At 42.3% G+C, this 26,207-nt stretch overlaps 1 protein-coding gene across 2 annotated transcripts in view; it reads left to right on the forward strand.

Annotated features, from left to right (window-relative positions):
* The first annotated feature begins 210 nt into the window (after positions 1 to 210).
* The window catches only part of EIF4B (eukaryotic translation initiation factor 4B), a 521,766-nt gene continuing 495,769 nt past the window's right edge, over positions 211 to 26,207 (forward strand). The window contains exon 1 of one of the 2 annotated variants that reach the window (XM_078689169.1): positions 211 to 342. In XM_078689169.1, the coding sequence (XP_078545295.1) occupies positions 330 to 342 (13 nt within the window). In that variant the 5' untranslated portion in view covers positions 211 to 329. The remainder of the gene's footprint in view (positions 343 to 26,207) is intronic. The other variant, XM_078689170.1, reaches the window with a different exon arrangement.

A 26,207-nucleotide genomic window follows, 5' to 3' on the forward strand; every position in this document is an offset into this window, starting at 1 on the left:
ACAGATTGCATGCACGCATCTAATGAGGTGAGACAAATGTCGATTTGGGGAAGACCACTCTAAACATTGCCTTTTCGTGGCACATTAAGATGGCCTTTCCAGATACGAGGTAGCCATGTTGGAACAGTCAAATTCCAGTCGTAGAGGAACATGATAGAGCTAGAAGAGAGACTTACATTTGACCGGAAATTGTTTCCGGTTGCGCTCCTTTACGTCATACGCATCGCACTCTGTTTCTCAGTGACGCGCGCTTCCCCCTTTCCAGCAGCACGCGCGATACATCACGTGACCGCGCCATCCGGGTCCTTGAGTTCTCTCACTCTCCCAATATGGCGGCTTCAGGTGAGCGCTGGCGGACGTGGTGGGGGCCCGGGGTTTATTGCCTCGTCAGGAGAGAAAGGGGGCTGTGAGTCGGTTTCTTGGAGCTTCGCGGAGCTTGTCCCAGGGGTTCTTGGATAGAGCACGTTTAGCTTGGAGGTGCTTGGCAGTTGGGCGGCGGCGCGCGGTCTTCGCGTGGGCTTGAGGGTCAGTAAGCTCGTGCACGACAGTCCCTATTGCCGCCCTCCCCACCCCAGGAATTGTAAGCAGGCCCATTATTGATACTGACGCAACGTAGGGGTGGTGGGCTCAGGACGGCGGCATGACAGTAAGACTCTCCCCATTATGGGCGGGGTCTGACAGCATAGCATGACTTTTGCTCTAACTCGCGGTGTAGTTCATAACAGTGGGGCATTCTGTCGGTTGATGGCGTGTCAACACTTGGCCATGGCTTATTGTTGGGACCCAATAGCAGCACTGTACATGAATAGAAGGACTCTTTCCACCCCAATTTGTATTCAGCAAAACCTGCCTTCTGGGAAGCGTGGAGACTGACCAAACTCTTAACAAGTTTCTTCAGCAACAAGAATGTCAAATAGTGAACTCTTGATCTTCGTGTATTTTGTAATAGTTTTGTTTAGTGCAAGAAAACATTTAGTGAGGTTGGTATGAAAATCACACTTTGCCTATTATCTCAGTCCACTAATATCACCAGTTTATCCTACAACAGCATTCAAAGTTTGGACGTGCATTCTCCCTTCTGCTTTGACTTCTGAAGCCCGAATAAGAATAGTCGCGCCGTTAGGGAGATTGCTCCGCTTGAGTCAAGAACATGTTAGCTGGGCCAGGCACTAGTATTCTTACATATTTATATTCTAAAGCGGTAAAAGCGTAAAGAAGGCGATGTAATGTACAGAATCCATCTGAAGAGTGTGTGGGCGGAGGATGTGCAGAGGCGTAGCTTGGTCAGTTTGATTCGGGGGTGTTAACCCGAAATGCCCCAACCATCACTGCCATTAAAAGGGCAAAGTACATTAAAATCTTAAATTTAAAAGATTTCTCTGCAACACATAAGTCATCATGCCCTTTGTTTATCCGTGGCTTGTTTTGTGTGAAAGGAAAGAGGATGGATGGATGTATGCAAGCTCTGGAAAGCTTGAGATATGTGTTTATTTACTATGAAGGCTGCTAATCCGAGTAGAAACGCATGCACTGCTAGTCCGACTGGAGGGCACTGGACCCAACTACACACACCAGAATCCATTTATTAGGGTGGTGTCAACCCCCCACCCCCAAGAGTTATGCCCCTGAGAATGTGACGACCAAAGATGAGCTCCCCTCTCCTTGTCCTCGAATGGATGTGGCTGTTGTAAAATTCTACTGGGAATGTATAGGATGCGACAGTATCTCCTTAACGGATAAGTGGGTCAAGCCAATCTTTGCCCAGCTGTAGTTGGGTCCCGTATCTGGCTGGACCTTGCCAGAGTAGAATATCATGAGGACTTTATCACATGAGGTGACCACAAGGCATGTACAAAGTGACTCGTCTCTCACACTACCACTCAGGAGCCTTGTGGGGCGATAAAAGTCTTGTTCCAAAATGTACTCTTCTGATAGAAAGTGGGGTGTGGTAGTGCAAGTCCAATTCCAATTGGTTGGCTTAGGCGGCTGAGCTCATGCAGTTGTGCTTCTGGCCTGGCATTTTTGAAAAGCATGGATGGTGGTTGACACAGTATGACCAAATTTCTAAGGCTCATGGTTGGTATAGTAAGAAGATCAAGCTTTCTTCCCAGCGGTGGAAGGCCCTTGCTACAGCGGGATTTTTTTTGTCTGTAATTGGACAAAGTCTAACATCGTTAGATCCTGACATAGTAAATGTCTCTTTGGGGACATGAAACATGCAGGAATTATTTTGGACATCCTGTTACAAGTCTGGGTGCCCAAATGCTGCTTGACGAGTGCTAGAAGTGACTCTGGAGGGGTAGTCTTGAGACAGTTAACATAGAGGGTTGTCTGCAGGTCTTGGTAGAGTGATCAATACTACATAGACGGTGTTTCCCAAGCTGTTTCTCGCTGGCTGGATTTTTAGTGAGTCGTGAAAGTTCAAGTAATAAAGATGCCTTTAGATTCTGTATTTATATTCTCACTTTTGCTGTGCTTCAAAGACAGAGGTCAAATGTCACGCTATGTCTTCTGATAGTGTGATCTATATTTTTTTTTACAAGGGTTAGTGATTACAAATTCCTCTAACTTTGCAGTCAGAGAAAGTAAAGTGAATTATGTGACATTTGTAACATACCAAAATATATGTGCCTGTAAATGAATTGTATGCATTCAGCAGTTGCGGGGAAACTTTTTTTGTTTGTAATTCTGACGTGTGGTGGAAGCAAAGATTTTAATAGGATCAAAACAAAGACAATTTACTCTTTGATGCACAAATGATGAATGCTCACTGATTTAGTGACCATCTCATTGCAGAATATACTGTCTTTACATGACCATGCGCTACCACATAATTCTTTAATTACATTAAAAACCGCCCTCCTCATGTCCATGAAAGCTAGGTAAGTCACAAAAGTTTGTAGTTTTAAAAAGTGGGGTGTGGATCTAAAGTTTATGAAGCACTCTGGCATAAGATGACCAAAACATAATCTGAACTGTAAACTTTGTTTGACCAATCTTTTGATCACATTTATTTTTTAACCTGGTTTTGCATAGTTAGGTGTGTTTTATAAAATGGCTCGATAGATGTTGGAGAGAAGCAGTTTCTTGCTAGGTGCTGATATTAAACTGCACAGACACGGATTCCATGCTACAAATACCCACCACATACATGTGGTTCCTGAAGACTGAGCTCTAGGCAGTGCAGTTGGTCTTCTATATTAGGCGTCCTTATAAGGGCTGTATTTGAGTCCTTGTTACTGACTAGATTCATTTAGCTTAAGCCTGTCTTGTAAAAGTGCTGCACAAACATTCTAGAACGAGGTACATTGGCTAGAATTGCAAAAAGTTAGCAGAAGCCATAGCGGAGGCACTGAGTAAGACTAGGATCTGTCAATATGATGCCTCTTAAGTGTTTGCACATTTGCAAACAAGCTAGATCATGGGAGTGCGTCGATGGAAGAATGCTTATCAGTCATGTGGCCTAAGTTTTAATGCCGTTATTTGTTTTACTGCTGGCATGATTTTGTTAGTTTTCTTTGACTTGTAATGACGCATATGGAAAGAGAGTTAGCAGTCTCATACTTGTAAGTGCTAGTGTACGGTTGGGGAGTGTGTGAATGTAGTGTGGCATACACAATAAATGTTTTGATGTTGTACAAGTATGTTAGAGGCTGCTCATATAGTGTTGCTATGATCATGTGACTGTGCTTATGTGTGGAGTGAAACAAAGGGGAGTGAGAGGGTTCAGCTGATGGTTGTGCATGCCATATGCAATCCAGGGGATGATCTGGACTAGTTTTTGAAGGGGTGTGCTCCTGAGTTTTGCAGTGTCAAATCTTTGTGGTAATGGCAAGTAGTGTCTGTTTGTTGTGGAGCCATTTTGGATAGAGCATGGTCTTCCTGAATTCCATGTGGTTTTAGATGGTTCCTATCTTTGCTCTGAAATAATTCCCAAGATTTGCTTCTTTTAGTGAGGGATGGATTCCACAAACCTTATTATTATTTATCATTTATTTATTATTATTATTTATTTTTAGTATAGTGGATCTTTTTAACAGATTGTAAGCAATTGTGGCTCTGGCGAGTGTTAGTGATGCATACACTTTAAGACCATTCTTTGAAGAATGTTTTTTTAAGGACCCTCATTGCACATTAGTGCATCCGTTGTTGGTGACTTGATTGAAGGTTTTCACATTACGAGTGTCTTGGAGTGAAATTGAGCAGTGTTTGTTAGTCAATTAATGTTAAATTAATGCGTTTTAGGTCTGACCCAGTACAGCTTTAGCTGGCTTGCTTGCCTCATGTTTAAAAGAACTGTCCATATATCACACACACATGCATGGTGTTTCAGTTAGCCCTCTACATTCAGGCTTGTCAAAGCCAGACCTTTTGGCTTTCCCAATACTTGCTTGAAAAGGAATACAACCATAGCACTTTCCCAGTAGTCAAACTGGGAGATAGGTTGAACTGTTGGCAGTAATCTAAGGAAGAGGTGTATTGACAATTTGATGGACCAGGATTAGCTGGATGGAAGATGTGAGTGTGAAGCCTCACAGGATTTTTTTGTAAGCTGCGCCATGAGACTTTGGAGCATTGTTGCTGGTTGTCGCTTGAGACCAGTGTTCATCCTTTTTAGGTCTCGCCTAGCGTTGCAGCGCGGCTAGCTCTGCAAGGCTATTTGTAATCAAGCCAATTTCAGAAGTGGAGTCTAGGCTCAGCCCCTTCTTTCCATGGCTTACGTTATCGTTGCTGCTAAACGCTGGCTTTGGATTTTGAGTGAGGCTTTGTTGTCCCTCCTTGTTACCGCCCTGTCTCCTTTTGGTCCGCCCACCCGGACTGGATCTTTAACTTGCAGCATTAGACTGTCGCCTTCAATTACAGTATAAGCACTTTCTTTTCCCATTCGTGCAATGGTCTCTCTGTTTCCTGACGTCTGTGCGTCACTACTGCCTGCTGCTTCCCTTGTGTACCCGGATTGGCTCCCCGGGGTGTACCCTCCCTTGGGCTCAGGTTCCGTCCGGCTACTCAACTCTGCACCAATGGTGGGGGGCTCGGAGATAGGCTACCGATGCAGAACCTTTCAGGTATCAGAGCACTGTAACTTCCCGACGTGTCCTTTTATTTTGCTGTTTTTTAAAATGTGTTATTTCTGCTGGCCTTGCCATAAAATTAAGTTTAGTACACTGCAGCCAATTGGAAGAGGAGTACAACCTTTTGCCTCTTCCCAACTTTCAGCTCCTCTTCTTGTTTCATTGCACGTAAACAGGAGTCCTTCCCTTGCCAAGGCCCACTGACGCTCCTCCCGCTGCTGAAGTTCTTGACCAGGATGTATTTTGTGTGATTTACGAATGGGGGATCTGGTTACGTTTCCTTATGTCTATGGGGTGTGGTGTTCTACTTCAATTCACTATTGTCGACTGCAGTTTGTAAACCCTGCTCCCCACCCGTCCCCTGACTCTCGCTTCCTAATCCGGGACAGCCATGTCGGACTAGGCTCCCTTTGACACCAATGACATACCCTGACCCAGTTTGTGATGGAGGAGGGCAGGAAAGCCATGGGGACAGGAGAGCTGACCCAACTGCTCAACTCCCTCGGCACGGCTGTGAAAACCATCCCTTCCGCTGTCCGGAAGGCTGGGCTTGCCAACCTGTGAGTGGGACTTCTTTCAGCCCCAAAGGGTCTAGTTTGCATGGTGAGAGGTAGCACAATGCCACCCGCAATTATACAAATAGCCACCCAAGTCTTACCGAATTTGAGGGCATGTCCTCTGTTTCTTTACAGCTGGTTTATCTCTGGTTTCTTTACAATGGGTCTAATGTGGATTTTGTCATTATTTCGTCCATGAAATTAACAGAAACATGACGAGCTGTAAAGATTCTCTGAAATGTTTTTAATAATCTTCGCAAATATTGTTCTAGTCAAGAAGGTAACCTGTTAAGAGTATGAAATATATTAAGTTGAAAAATGATTGAAAACACTTCCTTGCCATGCCCTGGTCTCCCTAAAACTTGGTGTAAATTCTGGATTTTAAGTTCTAAAACTGGTGCCTAGTATGAGTGCATTGTGAGAGGGCTGCTTAGTGTTTGTATGTGGGCATGTAAGGATGAACAATGTCTGGGAGTTCTGAGAGAGTAAGGAATCAATCTGCAGCATTTTGATGTGTATTGTGAGGGGAGAATGTGGTAATTGTTTATGTGCATGTTGAGGGAGGCCCTGTATGAGCGTTGATTGGTTCAGTGCCTGTGTGAGTGCAGGGGGAATGTGTCTGAATGAGTGTAGAAAGTTAAGCTTGTATGAGTGAGGACGAGCAGCGTAAGTGCAGGTTGAGCCATGTGCATGGTTGTGGTCTGCATATGAGTGCAGGGTGACTGGAATGTCTGTAATAGGAGGTTGCGGGGTGGTGTGAGTGGAAGGTGCGAGGGGAGCATCTGTATTAGTGGCGGGTAGGTATTCTACAGGAGTGAAGGGCTTTGGAGTATACTGTGACTTAAGGATGATAGGAGACCTGTATGAGGGTGAGGTAAGTGTGTGTGTGAGATCGCAGGGAAACTGTCTGTATGAGTGTATTGTGAGTTGTGCCTGTGTGACTTCATGGTTAGAGGGGTGCCTGTGTGAGTGAGGACCAACATAGTTTGTGTGAATACGGGGTGAGTAATGTTTCCGAGTACATTGTTGTAAAAATTGGATTATTATTTGGGTTGGGTGACAACCCTCATGATGAATCCTTAGTCATTAAATTTGAGCTAAATCCCTTGAAAGCTATGGTACAGAGCAGACAGGCTTAATTTAGGACAAGTGTAAAATATTTATGCTGTACCAAAACAGTAATAAAGTCACAATACAAAACAATACTAATCCCAAACTTAATTCGTAACAAGCATTTGCAATGCAATAGGTCTCGCATTTATGCGCATTTAAGCGATGGCATTGTAAATGACCATGCCTTTTATTTGTTTTAAAAAGCGTAAACAAAAATAAAAGGCATTATTTGCAATGTCAATAGCTCAAACTCACGTAAATGCGCGTCCTATTGAATAGCTAATGCTTGTTGAAGGTTGCACCTGATGACTATGCTTGCCTTCTTGTGGGAGGCTAAAGCAAAAGATCTCGTCTGGAACTTTGTTGAAGGCTCCTCCAAGATATACTATTTTTGGTAACTTGTTGGCTTCTTAGTTTTTAGTTCAAGACTAAGTCAGTTTATGGCCCTTTTCAGAGGCTGCCCAGGATGATTCTCTGTAAATCTTTTGTTCACCACCTGGTGGTCTCATGGGACTATTGATGCACATTGAAGAGTCGGTTGTTTAACTGCATATAGTACATGCTTACTTTAGTTGTCTGAAATTTCATAAGTCAAATGTGTGGAGTGAAAAACAGCTGCTGCTGATGCTGACGAGGTTGTTGGACGAAGAGCGACGCCTTTGTTGATGTCTAGACCTCATTGGTTTGTGTTGCAGCTAAGGGAGTCCCTTACCATTTACTTCTCTGCCTACAGTGCACAATCCCTTGAGTTGACTCAGTTGACGGACAGGAAACTAACACAGTTGTTTCAGGATGGATAAATGAGGATCTTGAAAGATACTCCAGATCGTAGATGGTCTGTAGTGTTTTGCAATTACAGCAAGTACCTGAGCTAGTATTTGGGTGGTCTAAGATGTTCAAAGTTACTGAGGCATTTACAGGTAGTAGTATCTTAGTTTTAACAGGATTGGCTTTGGGCCTAATGCGTTTATATAGTCTGATTTATTGCTAGAGAGGAAGTGGTTATTGAGTTCCAGGATGATATTCATTCAACAATGTATTTCATGAAATTAAAGCTAAATAATCAAATTTGCTCTGCCAAAGGCCAAATCCGTTTGGTGGAGATAAAGTGGGTGACACAGCTACTTTTGTGGAACCCGAAAATAGACTTGTGCTTGGACTGAAGCGAATTGGAAACTGAGCTGGTTGTGATCTTTTGAATAGGAACTGTTTAAAATTGTTTAATGCAGTACTGCTGGACTCCCAACATAGGAAGCAACATGTCACGGTTGACTGTGTTGAAGGCTGCAGAAACATGAGCAAAACCATTCACCTAATTACGTCTCTGTCCACCATCCTCCTCAAGATGTCCAAAATATTCATCATCATCAAACACTTTATTTTGGCATAATGGCCATCAAAGTGCTAATGATCATCACATCAGTTATTTTACAAATGGATTAAAGCATGAATGCAGACATTAAAATATGAAGGCTTAAGATACCATAAAAACGTCACTATGCATATATGCAGCCAAAATACATGAATTCATCAAACGTTAAAAGAAGATACAAAAACTTGGGCAATTCAACCTCCATACATGTATGTAAGATCTGTAGTCATATAAACTATCATTAAAAAGGGCTAAAAGATGACCAGGAATGTTGAAGTGCTGATTTAACACTGACACCTGGGTTTAATAATAGAAGAATTGTTTCTGTCTAAGCCTCCAAAACGCCATCAAGAAGCGAGAGACCGCAAAGACTACACATTAGCGTGTCTGTGTTTAGGATTTTCACTGCTTCTTTGTTTTCTCTGACACCTATATTGCGGCCGCGTGGTAAAATACGCTTTCCCCACTACTTTTAATATGCAGGGCAGAATAACAAGGCATGCTATACCTACTCAGTGCAATTAATACAAAAGGGCACTGGTTATTTAACACCCCAGGGCTTCGCGACCCGTTAACTGTGAAAGAGTGGAGCGGCAGGATCTCTTATCTAAATTGTAGGTATAGCTTCCTTGCGACTGCAGGCTCTAGTTCGCCCACGAATCGCTCTTCTGCGAACTGATCAGTCACCAGGAGTAAGGACTGGGTCAAGGGACCAAAGCTGGTCTGACCTTGCAAAACCCCCTGTTTATATTGCCTATATCCTCTTCATTGTTTGTGGTAACTGAACAGGACTCCTCAGGGGTAGCCCACAACTTATCACAACCAATATTAGCTAGGGTTTTTCTTGACATGCCAAATCAAGAAAATGGTGCCAGGGGTACATAGCACCTCCTCAAGGCCTATTTGGTATGAGTGAAGCTCTGGTGTAGCCCAGAGTCTCCTCCAATACAAAACCGGCCCATCAACTACTAGGTAACATCACATTTTTGAGGGTTCTTCTGACTTTAGCATATGAGCAAATAAAACTACTCTCCATGTCTTTCATCAATTTTCAAATTCAAGTGGGATAGCCCTAAAAAAATATGATCTTGGGGAGGAATAACCTCTTGATTGTATTACATCCGCTGATAATTGAAAGATGGAGATCATCCTTTCTTCGTCGATCCCTTTTAGCCTTATCAATTACCAGTGCCAAATTAGATTCAACTATCTGGTCTTTGTCCGACTCATTACTTACACCCAGAAATATAGAGTTTTCCACTATGCGGACGTTAGTGAGTTCTATCTGCTTTTTAGCAACCAATGGAGTCTTTTTCTGATTATGGGGTTCTCTGTCAGTTTCCCACGAGGCCTCCTTTTCTGTCTCCAGCATTGATCTCTCAGGGTCTGGCGCCACGATTGCAATGTCATTGGCATTTGCCAAGACTTTTGTAGTTTTTCTATGAAATTGCATGGGTTAGATTATGTTAGCCTCCAATTTCATAATCAGGGGGTCCATGTATAGGGCAAACGCGAGAACAGGGACATCTGTCTTGTTCCCTTGCGATTTGAGTAGTCCGATTGCCCCCGCCAAATCTGGATCCTGGCAGAAGGATTATGAAACACTCCTTGGATAGCCCTGATAAAGCCCTCCCCCATTTTATACCACCTCATGATTCCCCGGAGATGGTTCCAAGCTATCCTCTCAAGTGGTTTTCTGTGTCTAGGAAGGCAAGGGTAATGGGACTTTTTTTTTTTTAACAGATTTTTATATAGCATGAACTTGACCCGAATCGGGTATCCGAGCGCATTACATAGCACCAGTTGCATTACATGAGGACATCTTCTTCAGAAACAGCTGCTGCATCAAATAGCATTATGACCCAACGGAAATGGCCTGTGGTTCCCGTCCCCGGTATAAAACCATGCTGTCTTGGCGAGACCAGCTTTTTACTAATATGGCTTAGCCTTGTAGCTAAAACTTTAGGGTAGAGTTTCGTGTCACTATTAATGTAATAGGTCTGTACGATCCGGGGTCTTGAAAGGGATTCCCTTTTAGAGAAACACTGTTATATTAGTCAAAGCCCAAGATTCTGGTATATTCTGGCCTTTTTGGGCCTCCAGAAACCTCTTGACGAGGTCGGCATCTAGAACTGGGAAAAAAACTTTAATATAATTAAAGTGGGATTTTGTCTACTCCCACTGCCTTACCAGAAGTGAGGTCCATAAGAGCCTCAAGAATGTCATCTTTACAAATGGGGGCCTCTAGGGAAAAACTGATCTTCACAGCTAACTTTGTATCCAGAAACTAGGTCTAGATGTTCCCTTATATCATTTTCATCCTTTGTTTCATCAGTGTGATACATTAGTTCATAGAACCCTCACGGATTCCCCCGATGTCAGTTATAGATTGACCCTTACTGTCTCTTATTTCAGTGATCTCTCACAGATGTTACTTTTTATCTGGTTCGTACTGCCAACAAGTGCCCCACATGCTCACTGTATTCTTAACATTCTTTTTTGCGGGTCATATGTTTTTCTGTTGCTTTCTTCGATGAAATATTATTGATGGCTGATTTAACTAGTGCAAGTCTGTTGAATCACCACTAACTCTGCTCCCTCTGAGGCAGCCTCAATTAATTGAACCTCAGCCTCACTCTCTATCTAAATTTAGCTGCAGCTGTATTTGCGACTTTTGGCAATTCAGACTAAAACTAAGGGTCTCTCCATTAATACCCACTCTTAATGTGACCCATACTATACCCAGTGATGCACTACCTCGATTGCAAGCTAAAAACTCAGGGTTCCACTTATTCATATGGCAACCCAGGCCTCGTCACTTAGTAGGCCTCTTTAAAATGACCAAATTTACCCTTACCCTTGCCCTGCAATGGACGAAATTTCAATAACTAATGGATTGTGGTCCAACATGACTTGTGGAAACTTCTGAATTTGTGGCCTATGGGCCAGACTAAGGGATGTAAAAAATAATCTAAACTAACATGCGTCCTATGGGGAACTGAGAAGAAGTTATATCCAGGTTCAAGTGCCTTAATTTTATGCCATATGTCAACTAGCCCATGATTGCGCTTAAGGTTATAAAGTACACAAAACTCTAGGCTTCCGCCTTGAGTAACATACATCGGTTAGGTCAAACAATCTTCCAGCTATATTGATATTTAGATCCCCACACAATATGCTTGGTGTTAGCCAAAAAACCAGCTCAGTGTTCAAGAAATCAAATTGTGCCGGGTCATCGAAATTTGATCCATAAACTGAACAGTGTGATGGTGCTCATTTAAAATTGACATTCAGCTATCACCCATATACCATATTTATCAGCGGAACATCATTTGAATCTACAAATATTCTTGCATGCCAAAATAGCCACCCCTTGTCTGTTTAGAACCCTTGTGTTGTACACACACTCAGAGTAAACCCAAAAGATGCAAACAGTTTTTTGTTTAAGCCCTCTTTGTTTCTTACATGCAGGGAATATCTGCACGTAATAGTTGAGATCTTTGACATTATTCTGTCTCTTAACATCATCATACAGACTACATATATTGACAGAAGCAATGCGTAGTCATATAAGGCATATACCTGGCCTTGGGGGGGGGTGGGGGAGGAGAAAGCAAACAAGCTCACTCCTGTTGCTTCACTTAATACTTCCACTCTTCCAACATTCAATTAGACACTCGTCTTTGATCATTTGTATGTTTACTTCCCCTTGTGTAGTGCTCCCCAACCCCTCCCCTGTGTCACCCCTCTTAAAAACCTGTCCCTAAGCAGTGTTCCCCATGCCCCTACCTTTCCTATCCTTGGAAGCAGACAGGCCAACCCTGGCCTGGGTGATGGGTTCTGTGCACGCCCCCAAAAAGGTTTCAATTGCGTAGACCATGAACACCAGTTAGGCATGAAGACGGCAACACAGCAAATTAACGTTGCACATTATTCTATTATATCACTGGCCTTCAGTTTGATTTAACAAATTCATGAATGTACTTCCTGGCTTTAACTTCCGAAGAGAACACTAGTCTTATTCTTAAAGATAATCTTGAGTCAAGCCGGGTACATCAAGTATGCCTCATCTCCCCTTTGTTGACACGGCTTAATCGATTGCCTCATTCTCCACAGTTGCGTGACAAAAATCTGGCCTGCTGAAGAAGTGTCTTTCAAAACCACGTTTGGCATCTGGCATACCTTCTTGAAGATGGCGCACCTAAACAAATAGTTCCCAAAGTAATGTGTTTGGCCGTCCCTTCCCCTGCTCTTCTTCTTCTTCTTTTTTTTTTTTTTTTTTTTTTTTGTAAATATAAGAGTGAAGTTATGCACTCTGTGTATATCCTGGTCCCAACTCTTGGATAAAAGCTTGGGGAAGGCACCTTTAAACAGATTTAGTATAAACGCCCTTATGTCACTGCCCTCCACTCGTCTTCCGATCCAGAATTAATTGATTATTTCTCATCAAGACGAGGCAAAATGACGACCGTTAAAGCAGCGTCTCTCCTTGCCAGGCCCATTTACGTTGGTGTGAGACATGCATCATCTGTGGACATCCAAGACACCTGAATAAATCTCCATTGGAGTGAAGCAGTCACACCCCTGCAACTGCAGGTACTGTAACATAGCTGACCAGTCTGCTGATCCTGGGCTCCCAAGGACTCCCGAAAGGGCCAGCATCACATGTGGTGGTTCTGCATCTCCCTCAAGGCCTGCACTGTCTTCTACTGAGTTTGAGGCCAGTATCCCTCATCCAAACTGTTGGAACAGAACCCCTGTGCACTGCGTCCACTTGCCGTTGCAAAGGCTTGTTGACACTCTCCTCCAGAGATCGTCTGGGTACCCTGGGAAGGGTCCTTCTTTAAAATTGCAACCGCAACTTACACAGTGGTTACTTTACTCACTAGCACATCACAGTTATGAGACTTATACATTTCCCTACATCCTCTCCACACAGAGTACAACCTAATCCGGAATTAATATATAATTCTTTTGTCACATTTCAAAGCTACGAATTGTATATATTGACATAGCCAATTGAATGTACTCGTGGCACTGTCTTGCATGCAATGCATTATGGATTGGGTGGATTTACTAGATCTTCTGCAGGGTGCAGTACCATATGTCCCATGGGACCTCTTCTGGCTACATATGGTACTGCGCCCTGCAACACGGCTAGTCTAAAAACATAGCCATTTATAATGCCAGGGAAACATCCTTTACAACGCAACTTTTACCACTCAGTGCCTTTACGACGCAACTTTTACAACGCAAACCATTACAACGCATTGCGCTGGGGGGCGCGCTAGGATAGGGAATAGATTTAATTTACTATCCAACACCTTCCCTACTATCCACGGGGACTGGAGTTGGAATAGTAAATTAAACTATTCACTATCCAGCGCCCCAAAGCACTATGCGTTGTAATGGTATTCGTTGTAAATACCGCGTTGTAAAGGCATGCGATGTAAAAGTATGCGTTGTAACGTCATACATCCCCCATCTTTGCAGGGTGCAGTACTATATGTGGCCATAAGAGGTTCCATGGGACCCTGCGAGACTGATATTATTTCCAATTAAATATGTCTCGCATTTGTTAGTAAGAACTGTTGGCGTTGAAAATGGCAATGCTTTTTTTTATAACTTTGGCAATAGTGCTATGCAAGTATAACTCCACAGCAGAATAAAAAACTAAAGTAAAAAACATTGTTGTTTTCAACGGCAACAGCTCTAACTTTAACAAATGCGAGACCTATTGCATTGCAAATGTTTAACTTAAATAGTGGTTTCTGTCACGGCGAAACTGGTGACCTGTTCGATTTAATTATTTTTATAAATATTGGGTCCTTCTTTTGTCTCTTTTTTTGTTCTATCTGATTTTTTGTAACATCTTCTGTTTTTGCTTCTCTGTCCCCCCCAGAGAGCACAAAATAAATGTAATACTTGTGAGGGCTATTCAGGTGCAACATACTGCAGACGGCCAGACAGGCTAATATGATTGGAAATAACATTTCCTTTTTGTGTGGACTTTGTTCTGTTGTGCGTCATTGAGTATTTCCAATTTTAAATGAGTCGATGGACGTGATTCAAATTAGCAGAAGAGCAAAAAATTAAAGCAAACGGCGATTTTATAAAAATATTCAGAAAGCAAAACTAAAAGTGCTAGAATGCCTACCGCTGTTGGTTTACATGACGGGCTTTCCTGTAGATAAATCAATCTTCCTCGCCCCTCACTTCCCCCCTTCACCCCACCCCAGAAGTGACATCGCCTTGAAAGCAATGTTCAAGGATTTGAGAACATCTTTCCATTTTTCAATGGAATAATGACCGCCTCTCTTGCGGAAAAAAGCTCCCGTTAGTTAGCAAACAGCAAACAAAGCTGCCTCATGTCATGTTTGACTTTCAGCCCAGACATTTTGGCTACCAGCGCATTAGATTCTGGGACCTGTAGTGTTTCTTTAACATTGTAAGCATGAGATCGCAATTTCCCCTTGTATGTGTGGCTGATGGATAAAAAAGCTACATGGAGTTAAGCGGAATTTGCATGTGCATCGGTCTTAATTAATCTTTGGATCTCTAGAATACCGCCGGCAAAATATATTCGTCCACTTCCATGGAACCAAGATTAGTATCTAAAGCCCTGCATGTTCGTTCTTATTTATGGTGAGCTAACCATAATTAGAAATTTTGTGAAAGATCTCAAGCGATTCATTGTTACCTAAAAGGCTTTTCTCCCTGTAGTATCTGAACTACATTATTTTTGATTACATTTTTAAATCGTTTCACAGACCTTTTATTTCAACTTGTTTATTCAAAAGACTGCCAATTCATGTTTGTGCTCGTGGTCTTTTGAGTTCCCTCAGGAGGATCTGAGGGAAATCTCTGAAGTGAACTTGTTCTTAAAATAAACATGTTATTTAAGACCGTGCTGGTGCTAGTCTTATTACTAACGTAGCTGCTTCTTCCTTGAAGCACGTTCACTATGTAGGTGCACATGCAGAAAACCCCGCACACCGTATTTGATATTGTTTCATTATGATGGCATTTTAGAAGTTTGCATATCTTTTGTTATTGACTTCTTGAGCATTGTCATAATATATCATTTTGGAGGGCTTGGATTGATTTAAGTGGCTTGCTGCTATATTGTATGTTCTAACAGTTTATATCAACAAGCCTTGCCAAAGCCAATTTGACTTACCAAAGATTGGCTTGACAATAACTTCTAGCCATGTGGTGCAGCAGTGCAACGGTCTACTGTGCAGCATGGGTGGAAGTAACAACAAACAAGCATTTGCAATGCAATAGGTCTCGCATTTACACAAGTTTGAGCAATTGACATTGTAAACGACAATGCCTTTTATGTTTTTGTTTTTGAAACAAAATTATAAGGCATTATTTACAATGCCAATAGCTTAAACTCGCGTGGCAAAAGAAATGCAATAATTTGCTAGAGTTTAAGCTATTGGTATTGTAAATGATACTGACTTTTATTTATGCTTTAAAACAAACATTTAAATAAAACGCATTGTCATTTACAATGCCAATAGCTGAAACTCTCACAAATGCGAGACCTATTGCAGGTCTCCACCTGCCACACCTCTTGGCACTGTGTGCTCTAACTGCGAGCGAATAGCCGCGGGCAGCCTCTTGGCGCTGCGCGAGTTAGGGCAGCCTCTTGGCGCTGCGCGAGTTAGGGCAGCCTCTTGGCGCTCTGGGAGGTCAGGCAGTCACAACCGCACGCCGCCCTCAGGCCAGTGCAGGCACTGAGGTGTACACCTGACTAGTAGTGACGTCAGAATCTTCTTATATAGTGCCTACTACCTCTTTAAACTAGTTTCAAAACACTATGCAGAAACCGCACTAGAGAAGCAGCACTCAAATAAGTAACAACTATGCAATTAATACGGGCAAACATGGCCATGTGCAAAGACATAGGAGACACGAAAATGGCCGTTATCCGGTAACAATTTGCTCATGGATGAAAAGTCTATCCAAACGATTCAATAAAAAGGGAGAAGCTTAGCTATTTGCAAATTTATTAACACAGCGTTGACAGCAGTTAGGCTCAACGTTATTTGTCACTAAATCATTATCAGTATGTAGGCAACAACCAGCAAAGAAAGGGTGAAACATGACAAAAACAGACAAGGGTAATCTTGTGGCCTAACGGCTAGAGCGGTCGACCTCGACGCAGGGGACATGGGCTTGAGTATCGACAGGGACGCTCTATATCCTGGGATTCTGGGCAAATCACTTATTCTCCCTGTGCAAACAAAAGGATCAAAATGAATGTGTCCGTCTGTAAAGCAAGTGGTGCTCTTGTAAAGCTCTCCGAAACCTTCAGGTCAAATTGCCGCTATTGAAAACAACATTCACACCTTTAAGCATAATTTAGCAAAGTTTCTGTATTAGGGCAGCAAGCTGACCTTTCACACCAGTAATGGAAGAGACAAATTAAAAGTGAAAAAATAAAACGTATGACTGTGCAAAAAAGTTGGAAAAAATGCAAGTTTACATGTCAGAGTAAAAACAGCCGTACTGAGGAAGCATTGCTTAATTAAAGAGCTTCCTGGCTAATATGGTTTGACTTAAAACAATACAGAATTTTGAATGGTGTTGAATTACGCGCATATATATACTGCGTTTCATAAAGCTTACTTCGCTTTGCGGCATTGTATATAGAAACATATATTAATGTGACAAATTGTCTCGTGAAATAAGGAAAGTAATGGTTTGCAGATTAATGTGATTTGAAACCTATACTTAGTATTTTTTCCATTTCTAGTCATGCTGTTCTGTGTAACAACCAATCATGTAACAGAGTGACGCGCACTTTAAAAATGAACTGCTCCTTTTGTAGCGTTATGTGATCAAGGCCTCTGGGCAGGCCGAAACGGTATGCTGGTGGGGAGAACAAAGTAAATAAATAATTCACCTTCAAGCTTGGGTCGGCTCTCGTTTCCTTCTCTGGTGGAGTCCTGTTGTACGCAGAATAGCTGGAGTTGTTGGTTCGAGTTGTTTCTGCATATATATATCCCAGGTCGTACGATAATCTCTGCACAGGGAAGCATTAACGACCATATTTCTAAATGTTGATTTCTTTCTTCAACCCCATGTCATTCATTTGCTCTCTTATTTGAAAGATACCACTTATTTTTTAATCAAAATCAAGAATGTTGACTGGTGTTCTGACTATCTATTTGTGGTGATGGATATAGGATCGTTGTATACTACTATCAATCATCAACATGGTATTGGAGCTACTGAACACTTTTTAAATAGCCGTGATGTGTCTTTACGTGAACATAACAAAATGCTAACACAAATGATTGAGATCTGTCTGAAAACCAATTTTTTTCCAATTTCAGAATGACATCTTCCAGCAGTTGCGCGGGGTGGCAATGGGTTTGTGCTTCTCTCCCAGCTATTCATGCTTGCATGTTGGCTGGTGGGAGGAGCACGTGCTCGGAGTCACCCACCGCCACTGGTGGCAACACATTGTCCAATATTGGCGCTATATAGACGTGTATTATTTGGAGGGGTTCATCTAATGAGGCTGTAGCTTTTGTTACTGACATCGACACTAATGACCTCAATTTAAAGTTCACGGCTACAATCAATGACCGCTTGGCTGAATTTTTGGATGTGCAATTATATATCGAGTCAGATATTTTACACACTAGGCTCCATAGAAAATCTACAGCGGGCAATTCTATTCTTCATGCCCAAAGTGCACACCCCATTCACAGCATTCCGTACGGAGAATTTATTCATATCCGTCGGATATGCAGTAATACTGAAACAGCGGACGCTTGTTTAGCCGAAGCTGTCCAGCGTTTTCTCAAAAGGGGTTACAAATGGAAAATCTTAGATCAAGCTTTATTGAAGGCCAAACTTGGATCTCGGGACGAACTGTTGGTACCCGTGGCTACTGTATCGGCCATCCCAAAAACAGAGTGTTCAGTACGCCTTATAACCACTTTCTGTACCCAAGAAAGAGCTATTCGTCTAATTATCTGCTCCGAGTGGCCTATTGTCTTAACTGACAATATCTTGGGTCCCATCATGCCTAGCCGGCCAGCAATCACATTTAGGAGGGCACCTTCCATGCGTGATGCCCTTGACAGATCTATGCCTGAGGTCCAAATCAAGAAAACGTGGTTATCTAAAATGGTTTTTTTAAAGTGTACGTCATGCCGTGCCTGCACTTTTGCTAAAAACGGTACCCACTATACAACAGCTTTTAGTGAAGATAAAATCGCAATTCAAGAATATTTAACATACAGGTTTGAATATGTGATATATAAACTGAAATGTACCTGCAATCTTGATTATATTGGCAGCACGAAGCTGCGTATTTTGCAGCACATAACAGCCATCGTGAATTCAGATAGTAACTATCCGGTGGCAAGGCGTTTCAAGTCTGTACATAACAAACGTAAGGATCTTGAATATACTGTCTTAGGTTCAGTCCCTAACCCCGGACTGGGAGGGAATGGAGAAAAACTTCTCAGGCAGAAGGAAACCCATTTTATCTCATCTCTTGACACCAGAGTCCCAAATGGAATTAATATGAATGAGTACCTACATAATTTTCTATAGGATCTGCCTCATTGTAGTTCTAACTGTATCTTTCTAATATGGTGGGCATCATATCTATCTGTAACTAGATTTTTGATTGTGTAGCAGTTATCCATTTGTATGAAATAGTTGTATTTCGACTATATTATCATGTATTAGCTTCAGTCTCTGTCTCACTTTTTGCCTACTTTTTTAAGGTTGTCAATTTATAAGCCTCCATTCTGCTGCTATCTCTTACAAGCACTTTTTTGCACATTTTCAAACCACTTTACGGCACTTAAGCACTTCAGACTATTACATTGGCGCAATTTGATAATCTGTATATTGTGAAGTTTTTGCATTTTGTTATTCAAAGTATGACCTAAAACTACTTTAGCATTTTTCGCATCTTGACCTTTTTTTGATATTATAAATGTATGTTCTGTTTGGTATTTTTCTGTTGGCTTGTCGAATTTTATAGTAGTATTACTTTCTAGTGGACCGGATGTCTCCTTTCAGCATTTTGCCTTATAAGGGTTGCATTTGCACTTTACCGGGCAGCGTGTTAAAAACTTTTTTGACATCTATATATTCTTTATCTATACATTAGCTTAGCTGCTTTAAAATGACATCTATATTTGGTTCGTTATTTCCACTAATTCTATCTTAGATGGAATCCACTATACAGTTTTACGTGCATTGTTGAAATTTCAGACTTTAAAGAGGCCATGAGCTAGGGCACTTGCCCCTAATTAGATTAATTCATCATAAATATTTCCATTTTTGAGGTCTCATCCCCTTTTATTGTTGAGGGGTGATTGATACGACACTTGTCGAAAATACATCAATAATGTGGTTGATTGTCAAAAAAACAAGTGCAATGCAAACAATCCTTTGTGTTTACAATGATGTATTTTTTTGGTTATATTTTTAAGAACTGCACAGACACTTTATGCAAATATTTATTTGTAAATAGGCTATTTCAATGGGCTATTTACATGCAAAAACGACATACCATTGGAATATGTGCCGCTTTGTTATAGTCTCTTTTATATTTATCACTGTTGGTTTGTTGCTGGCCAGTTTATTTTTAAAGGTGGTTGGGCTTTTAATTCACTTTAAAAACGCAATGTTTGCTGGGGCGTGTCATGTGACCAAGCTCCTTCGTGGAGCGAAACGCGCCATGGACAGACACTTGTCTTTTTATGCCAAATAAATCTATCACACTGCTTGCACTTTGTTCCTGTGTGCTGGTCCATAATTTCAAGGAGTTTGCAAGAGGTCTGCACCTGAATTTCGCCCGTCACGCTTTGGCGATCAGGAATCTGCTGTATGTGTATGTATATGTATATATATATGTGTGTGTGTATATATATATATATATATATATATATATATATATATATATATATATATATATATATATATATATATATATATATACACACACACCCCCTACCTCCCTCCCTCCCCCCACCACGTGTCTAGGTGTCCGTGATACTCCCAAGTACAGACCAGGGGATACATGTGTCTTCCTCGCCTTTACATGTGGCTCCTTGGCCAACAGCTGTGCTACTGTATACTCTACTCGGTACTAACATTAAAACAATGTTACATGCAGTAATTTACTTAGTGGTTAATTGAAGTTAGAGAAAGGAAGTAACTATGATGTCCTGAACTGCTTAACTTCAAGAACACCTTTTTTAAAGACCTCTTGCAGCAAAAGTAACAATATGGAAATGTCCATTCAAAAAGTGAATTTCATTAACATGCAGAACCATTTCTCCTTAGTACATTGGATTATATTTGTTCGTTGAAGTATTTTTATTTCCAAAAATGAATGTTTTACACACCCTGACAGCAATGCCAAAAGTGAACTAAGAGGCAAGTTTGTTATGTGCACTCTTTGGGTGGCCTAGGTTCCTATTATTCATGAACAACATTATAGGTTATTAAATCAAACACAGGAGAAGACTTTGTATGGGGCACACCCTGAAGTCATGTGTTTGAGTTCAAAACAATTGCCTAGGATCACACGCTTTGGATAAGTGGGTAAACATGAATTAAACTCAGGTTTTCAAGTTTCACATTGTGCAATTCAGCCACTAGATGTATATCCTTCGTGTCCCCATCACCTACGTTACCGCCATATCTCTACCTTCCTCCAAAACTCCCAACGGCCATCCTGCTGGCATCAGTGTGGCCCTCTGCCACATCTCCGAACAAATTGTATGCCCCCTGAAAAAATGTTTGGAAGTACTCATGCTTTAAGTAATCATTGTTATTCGACTTTGAGGAATGGGAGAGTTCTCTCTGGTAGTTAATGATTAACTCTACCGTCCTTGGGTTTTGCTGTCGAATCTTAACATTGGTCCAGAGTATTTGACACTGTAGTGGGGTGTAGTGACATGATTACTGCAGACCCTTTTGCTGTCCATGGTCATTCTGACTGGCGGTTGTCCAGTAGGACATGTTTATTATACATGCTTTGGATGATTTGGGTCAGTCATTTGGTGTGCTCAAACCTTTCCAGATAGTTTCCTTTTTTTTAGGACAATGTAGAGTTACTACATAAGCCTGGGTAGCTGTGGCTCTGACCAGTCCGTCTTCCACAAAGAAAACGAGCATTTGCAGTGGGTCTTGCATTTACACGAGTTTGAGCTACTGGCATTGTAAATGACAATGCCTTTGTTTGTTTTGGTTTTTTAAAACCTAAAAAAAAGCATCATTTCCTATACTAATAGCATAAACTTGCAAATTTGAGACCTATTGCATTTTAAATGCTTGTTTAAAATTGTGTTGGGGAGGGGTGTGGCAAACAGAAGGTAGCAGAAGGAACACAGGGAGGGTGTGGGGAATCAAAACAGGGTGCAGGTGTGAGGAAGCAAATTATGGTGCGGTGGGGGAAGCGGCACGGAGGGCATAGGGAAGCAAATGATAGAGCAATGTAGTACGCAGGGGGAGAAAAACAAATGAGCAAGAGTTATTAAGATGGGGGGGAATGCACACCCTTTACAGGTAATCTGAGACGATGAGCAAAGCGCTGCGATCTGCTTCCCTGGAACTGGAGAACTGCTCAGTCAAGCGCTCCAATACCTTCAAGTTGGGTTTGCGCTTGCGGGAGTGTGTCCAAAAAGATGTTTGCAGCCAAAGAGTTAATTTCTTTTTTTGGATTAATTTCACAGAAGAACAAATTGATAAGAATGTAAGAGCCCTTTGTTGGAAGTCATGGTTTTTAGCAAGTTTTCGGAGGAGCAAACCTAAAGCAAATTCATGTTTAACATAGATGTTCGTGCAGAAAATAAACACACCAGATCTTGTGGAATTTACATCACGCACCTTTGACTTCCCTAAAGGCATTGTTGAGTTGACCCCTTCTGTCTCCCATGGCCCTTGAAGAGCTCCCCGTTTGCTACGATTTAAACAAGTCAGTGGTCACAACTGTGCATGAGAGACCCTCCTGAAGTTGGAGAACTCATTAAAGAAAATAGTGCTTACAGACTAAAGAAGACTTACCGTGTAGCATCTTAAGTAAAAGGGCCAGGACTCATGAGAGGTTACAAATTAAGGTGAGGCGGTACTAATAAGCCTAATAAGGAATTAGAAGCCAGCATTTACGAAGGGCAATGACGCAAGCCAATGAAAAATATGGGCAGAGTGGGTGGGGTCTTCAAGTCCATACTCTCAATACAGCATGGCTTGCAGAGCAGTGCATACGCTGCCCAGGCTCGACCTAAAAAGTGTAAAGCATTTAAACTACACTAAAACTGTTGAAAAAGAAATACACAAGACGCTCAAGAAAGATGACACCAATTTATAAAAATAGGTTAGATTTTCATGCAAAGGTAGACTAAAAAATGAAAAGGATCCACTAGAGGTTTCTTGAGATACAGAATTTACAAGTTATAGTAAATCATCACTTTTTAATGAACCCAAAACGAGCATTGGTAAATCCAAAGAATTTGACACTGCAAAACATTTTTAGGGAAAACTTGGATAAATATCAATGCAGTTACTGATAGTTAATCTAGACAACCAACTCCAACAGGTAGCCAGTCATTGGGACCAGCAAGGTCCACAAACCGTTACCTCGGCAAAAGCAATAGTCTTCAGTCCAGTTCCTGTGTCAGTGGCTCCTTGCAATTGTCTTCTATAAAGTTGTCCTGGTGCAAGGAATACAGAATACTAAAGATGCTGTGGTGTTGATGGGAGTCTTCCTCTGGCCACTCATCAGTCCATGGGCTTGGTAAGGCGATCCTGCCCACAGGGCTTGACATCCCTAAATGTCCTTGTGGATTGGCAGAAGTCCAGTTTCCACTGTGCTTCCAGTCGCCCAGTACAGCGGTTTCCGCAGTTTTCTTCTTTTGGCAGTAAATTACCTTCTGGGTGACATAGATGCATTCAGACTACTCTCCTGGACCCGGCAGACTCACGGTGGGTGTCAACTTTTAAATATCGGGTCTTGGTCTCTTGAGCTGCATGGCGATGAGGAGCAGCGATTTGGAAATCTGGGTTTCCAACTTGCCCCAGTTGGCTTCTTCAGCTGTTCTGGCCCTCTGCTGTCAACAGGAGGCCAGCGAACAGACACTCAGACTCTTGCTTCAGCTGAGCTCAGGAGTCTACTTCTCGAAGAGCAGAACACAGCAAGCTCTGTGCCTTCTCCTTTGCTAGCCACCAGGTACAGCAGGTGCTGTCCATGTCGATGCAGCCTCTCTTCGCCCGGTCCTTTATGCTGCAGGGCAGTCTTCTTCAGTTGTCTTCTCCAGTTCGAGAACTTTGTTCTGGTTGCCAGGTGTGCCCTTTTCATGCCCAGGAAATGTCCTCCGGGGAGGTTGCGGTCACTTGCCAATGGGCTGCCAGATTCCCTCCTGCCTGATAACCACATCCTGTGAAGTGTGGCTCCTAGGTATCCCAGAAGTCTCTATTCTGCCTAATCTTAAGACGGCAGAACCACTTTCGGTGTGTAGTGCTCCCTAACCCAACTCCGAAATGTGGCTACCAAGGGGGCTACATGCCCCTGCGAAAACTGTTTGACAACTGGCTTCCCCACTGCCAGCCTGTCTGCCTAAGCAATAGGGCAGCTCCTCTCCCAAATGTTTCCCATTTCCTCTTCAAATTCAGCTTCTCCTTATGTAGCTCCCCTTTTGGGCCAATACCTGTATGGCTTCCTGCCAGGGAGAGGTAATCCCTCTCCTCCAGCAGGCTTCTATGGAATCCTTTCCTGTGAATTGTTTCTACATCTCCTCAGAGTGTAGAAGGCCCATGTGCAACCATGTATAGGCACCGGACACTTTGGGCAACTAAGTGGCAACTTTGTGAAAGTTGCACACCACAACAAGCCACATTAATTTCCATTTGGGTAACCAGTCAGAAGGGCTGTGTCACAGCCCGTAACACTGATTTTAATAAATGGGCTGCTAACCTCTTTCGAAGTAAACTACAGTTGCATATTTGTACCGTTTAAACATGTTAATTACACTTTTCACTTTTTAATTCAAAGCACCCTGCCTTAGGGGTAACTTACATATACAAAACAGGGAGACCATGGCTTTGCCATTGCTTTGTGTCAAAGTTGAGTTGGCAATTTAAAACTGCACTTCGAGTCTTGCAGTGGCAGACCAGGAGCTGTGTTTTACCTGTTGCATCCAAGGTGGCACACCAGTGCTACAATCTGTGGGGTGACCCTCTAACTTACAGGCCTTGGGCACCATATACTAGGGACCCACCAGTAAGCTAACTTATGCCAGTTGGGTACAAGCCTACTCAACGTAGACACTTTAAGGTTGGGGCATGGCAACCCAGGTCTAGTTAGGAGGCTCACTGCACTCGCGGAGTCGAGAAACCACCAGTAGCATCAGTTCCAACCTTTGGGGCTGACCATACAAGAAGAGGAATTTCCCTACAGTTTCTTGGTTTGGTATTGATGGCCTGCAGCTCTTTCTTTCCAAACCATTGAGTTGGAAAATAAATCCAACACTTTGATTAAGGTTTAGAAGTCTATGTAGCCGCTTCTGGTTTCCAATTACCTGTCCTTTGGTGGCTTTTTAATGCTCTTACTCTGTTTTGATTTTTGGCAAGGTAAAGAGTCTAACCTCTGACTTAATAATTTTCTCTTAAGAATATGTTGCTTCACTTCTCCATGTGTAAATACCCTAGGGTCCGATATTAGGCTTCTATTAAGAGTTGGGTATTGTAAAGTGAAATTTATACTTTCGCTGTGCAGTATGCAGCTACGGTGTGTTTTATTAACCACGGATGGTTAATTTCCAATTTTTGTTTGTGTAGGCACTTGGCTCATTGTCCAGTGAAAGTATTAAAAAAGGTTTTTGATTGTTGAAATGCCAAGATAAGTTGAGGAGCTTTGCTGACTAGGTGCTGCTGCTGCAATTTTGGTCTCTCTTGATGATGGTATCAATCTTGCCGTTCAATCAATATCTGTCTCTAACCTCCAAGTCCAATGGGATCTGATGAATGCCGTCCCATGCATTGCTTCTGCACAGCCAGGAGTCTCATAACCTGCCTGTGAGTTTTTAGTTTCTTCCCCCGCATGATTAAGCGTTCGTGGAGCCCAGGGTCAGCGCAAGCACTGACAGCTAAAAATATTGCTCACTGCAAAGCATTACTATATTTGAACTAGTTTGATCAAACAAAACCTTGGTCTCCTACATGACTGGGGGTTGGGAGGCACATGGCAGCTCACAAGCTTTTGCTTATATCTACACTTATGATCGAGGTTTTAACTGTTAAAGTTCCCTTCCTGGCATGTCACCGTATGCGGTGCCTCTCAGATGCCGCCTGTCGCTAAGACCTGCGTGTCAGGCTGCTTGTATTTTTGGCTGTGTATATTTGGAGTCTGCGTTTAGAGGTCGCACAGACTTCACTGGATTTGTTAGGCTTGCTTTTCGGATTCGTTTTATTTTATTTTTTTAAGTTTGAAACCGGCTCATTGGATGGATCAACTAGCTAGGAGTCCATACGAAGAATTCTCAAATGTATGATGAGATTATTCTGCACACGCTGGTTTGGTGCTTCAGTGCAGGTGGATTGTGTGACTGTTATCCGTGTTTTGGCAGGGGCTTTATAGTTTCAAGGTGCGGAATGTGAAAAGTACTTATGCAGGCACGGTTTTGCTCCCGTACAGTTCCTGTGCCACATCTTCGTCCAGAGCCGAGAAATACATATCCAGATGGATGAGTCGTGCTTGGCAACCGAAAGTTGATTTTCTTAATGTCGGTCGAGCGCCTGCCTCCCCAGATGCCAGTGGATGCCATCTATGGTGTTGAACCTCCGGACTGGCCCCCTCCACTGAATTGTATGTTCTACAGAGAACTAGACTTTCTTCAGGTCACATGCGAGAAACAAACACGTAAATGTGAAATTCTATTTTACCAGATGTTTAAGGCTCCAGTGGAATATTTATTTATCCCTTATGAATGCAGTCTCCTGCTGCAAGTTCAGCTACAACTTTGTATCCATATTAAGTGCGCCCCATCGCCTCCCTTTGGCCCTGCTTAACTTTTCACTCTGTTTCAGCCTGTATACATTTTGTGC

This window comes from Lissotriton helveticus, chromosome 1_1, assembly GCF_964261635.1.
Source record: "Lissotriton helveticus chromosome 1_1, aLisHel1.1, whole genome shotgun sequence".
In the NCBI taxonomy this organism is placed as follows: Eukaryota; Metazoa; Chordata; class Amphibia; order Caudata; family Salamandridae; genus Lissotriton; species Lissotriton helveticus.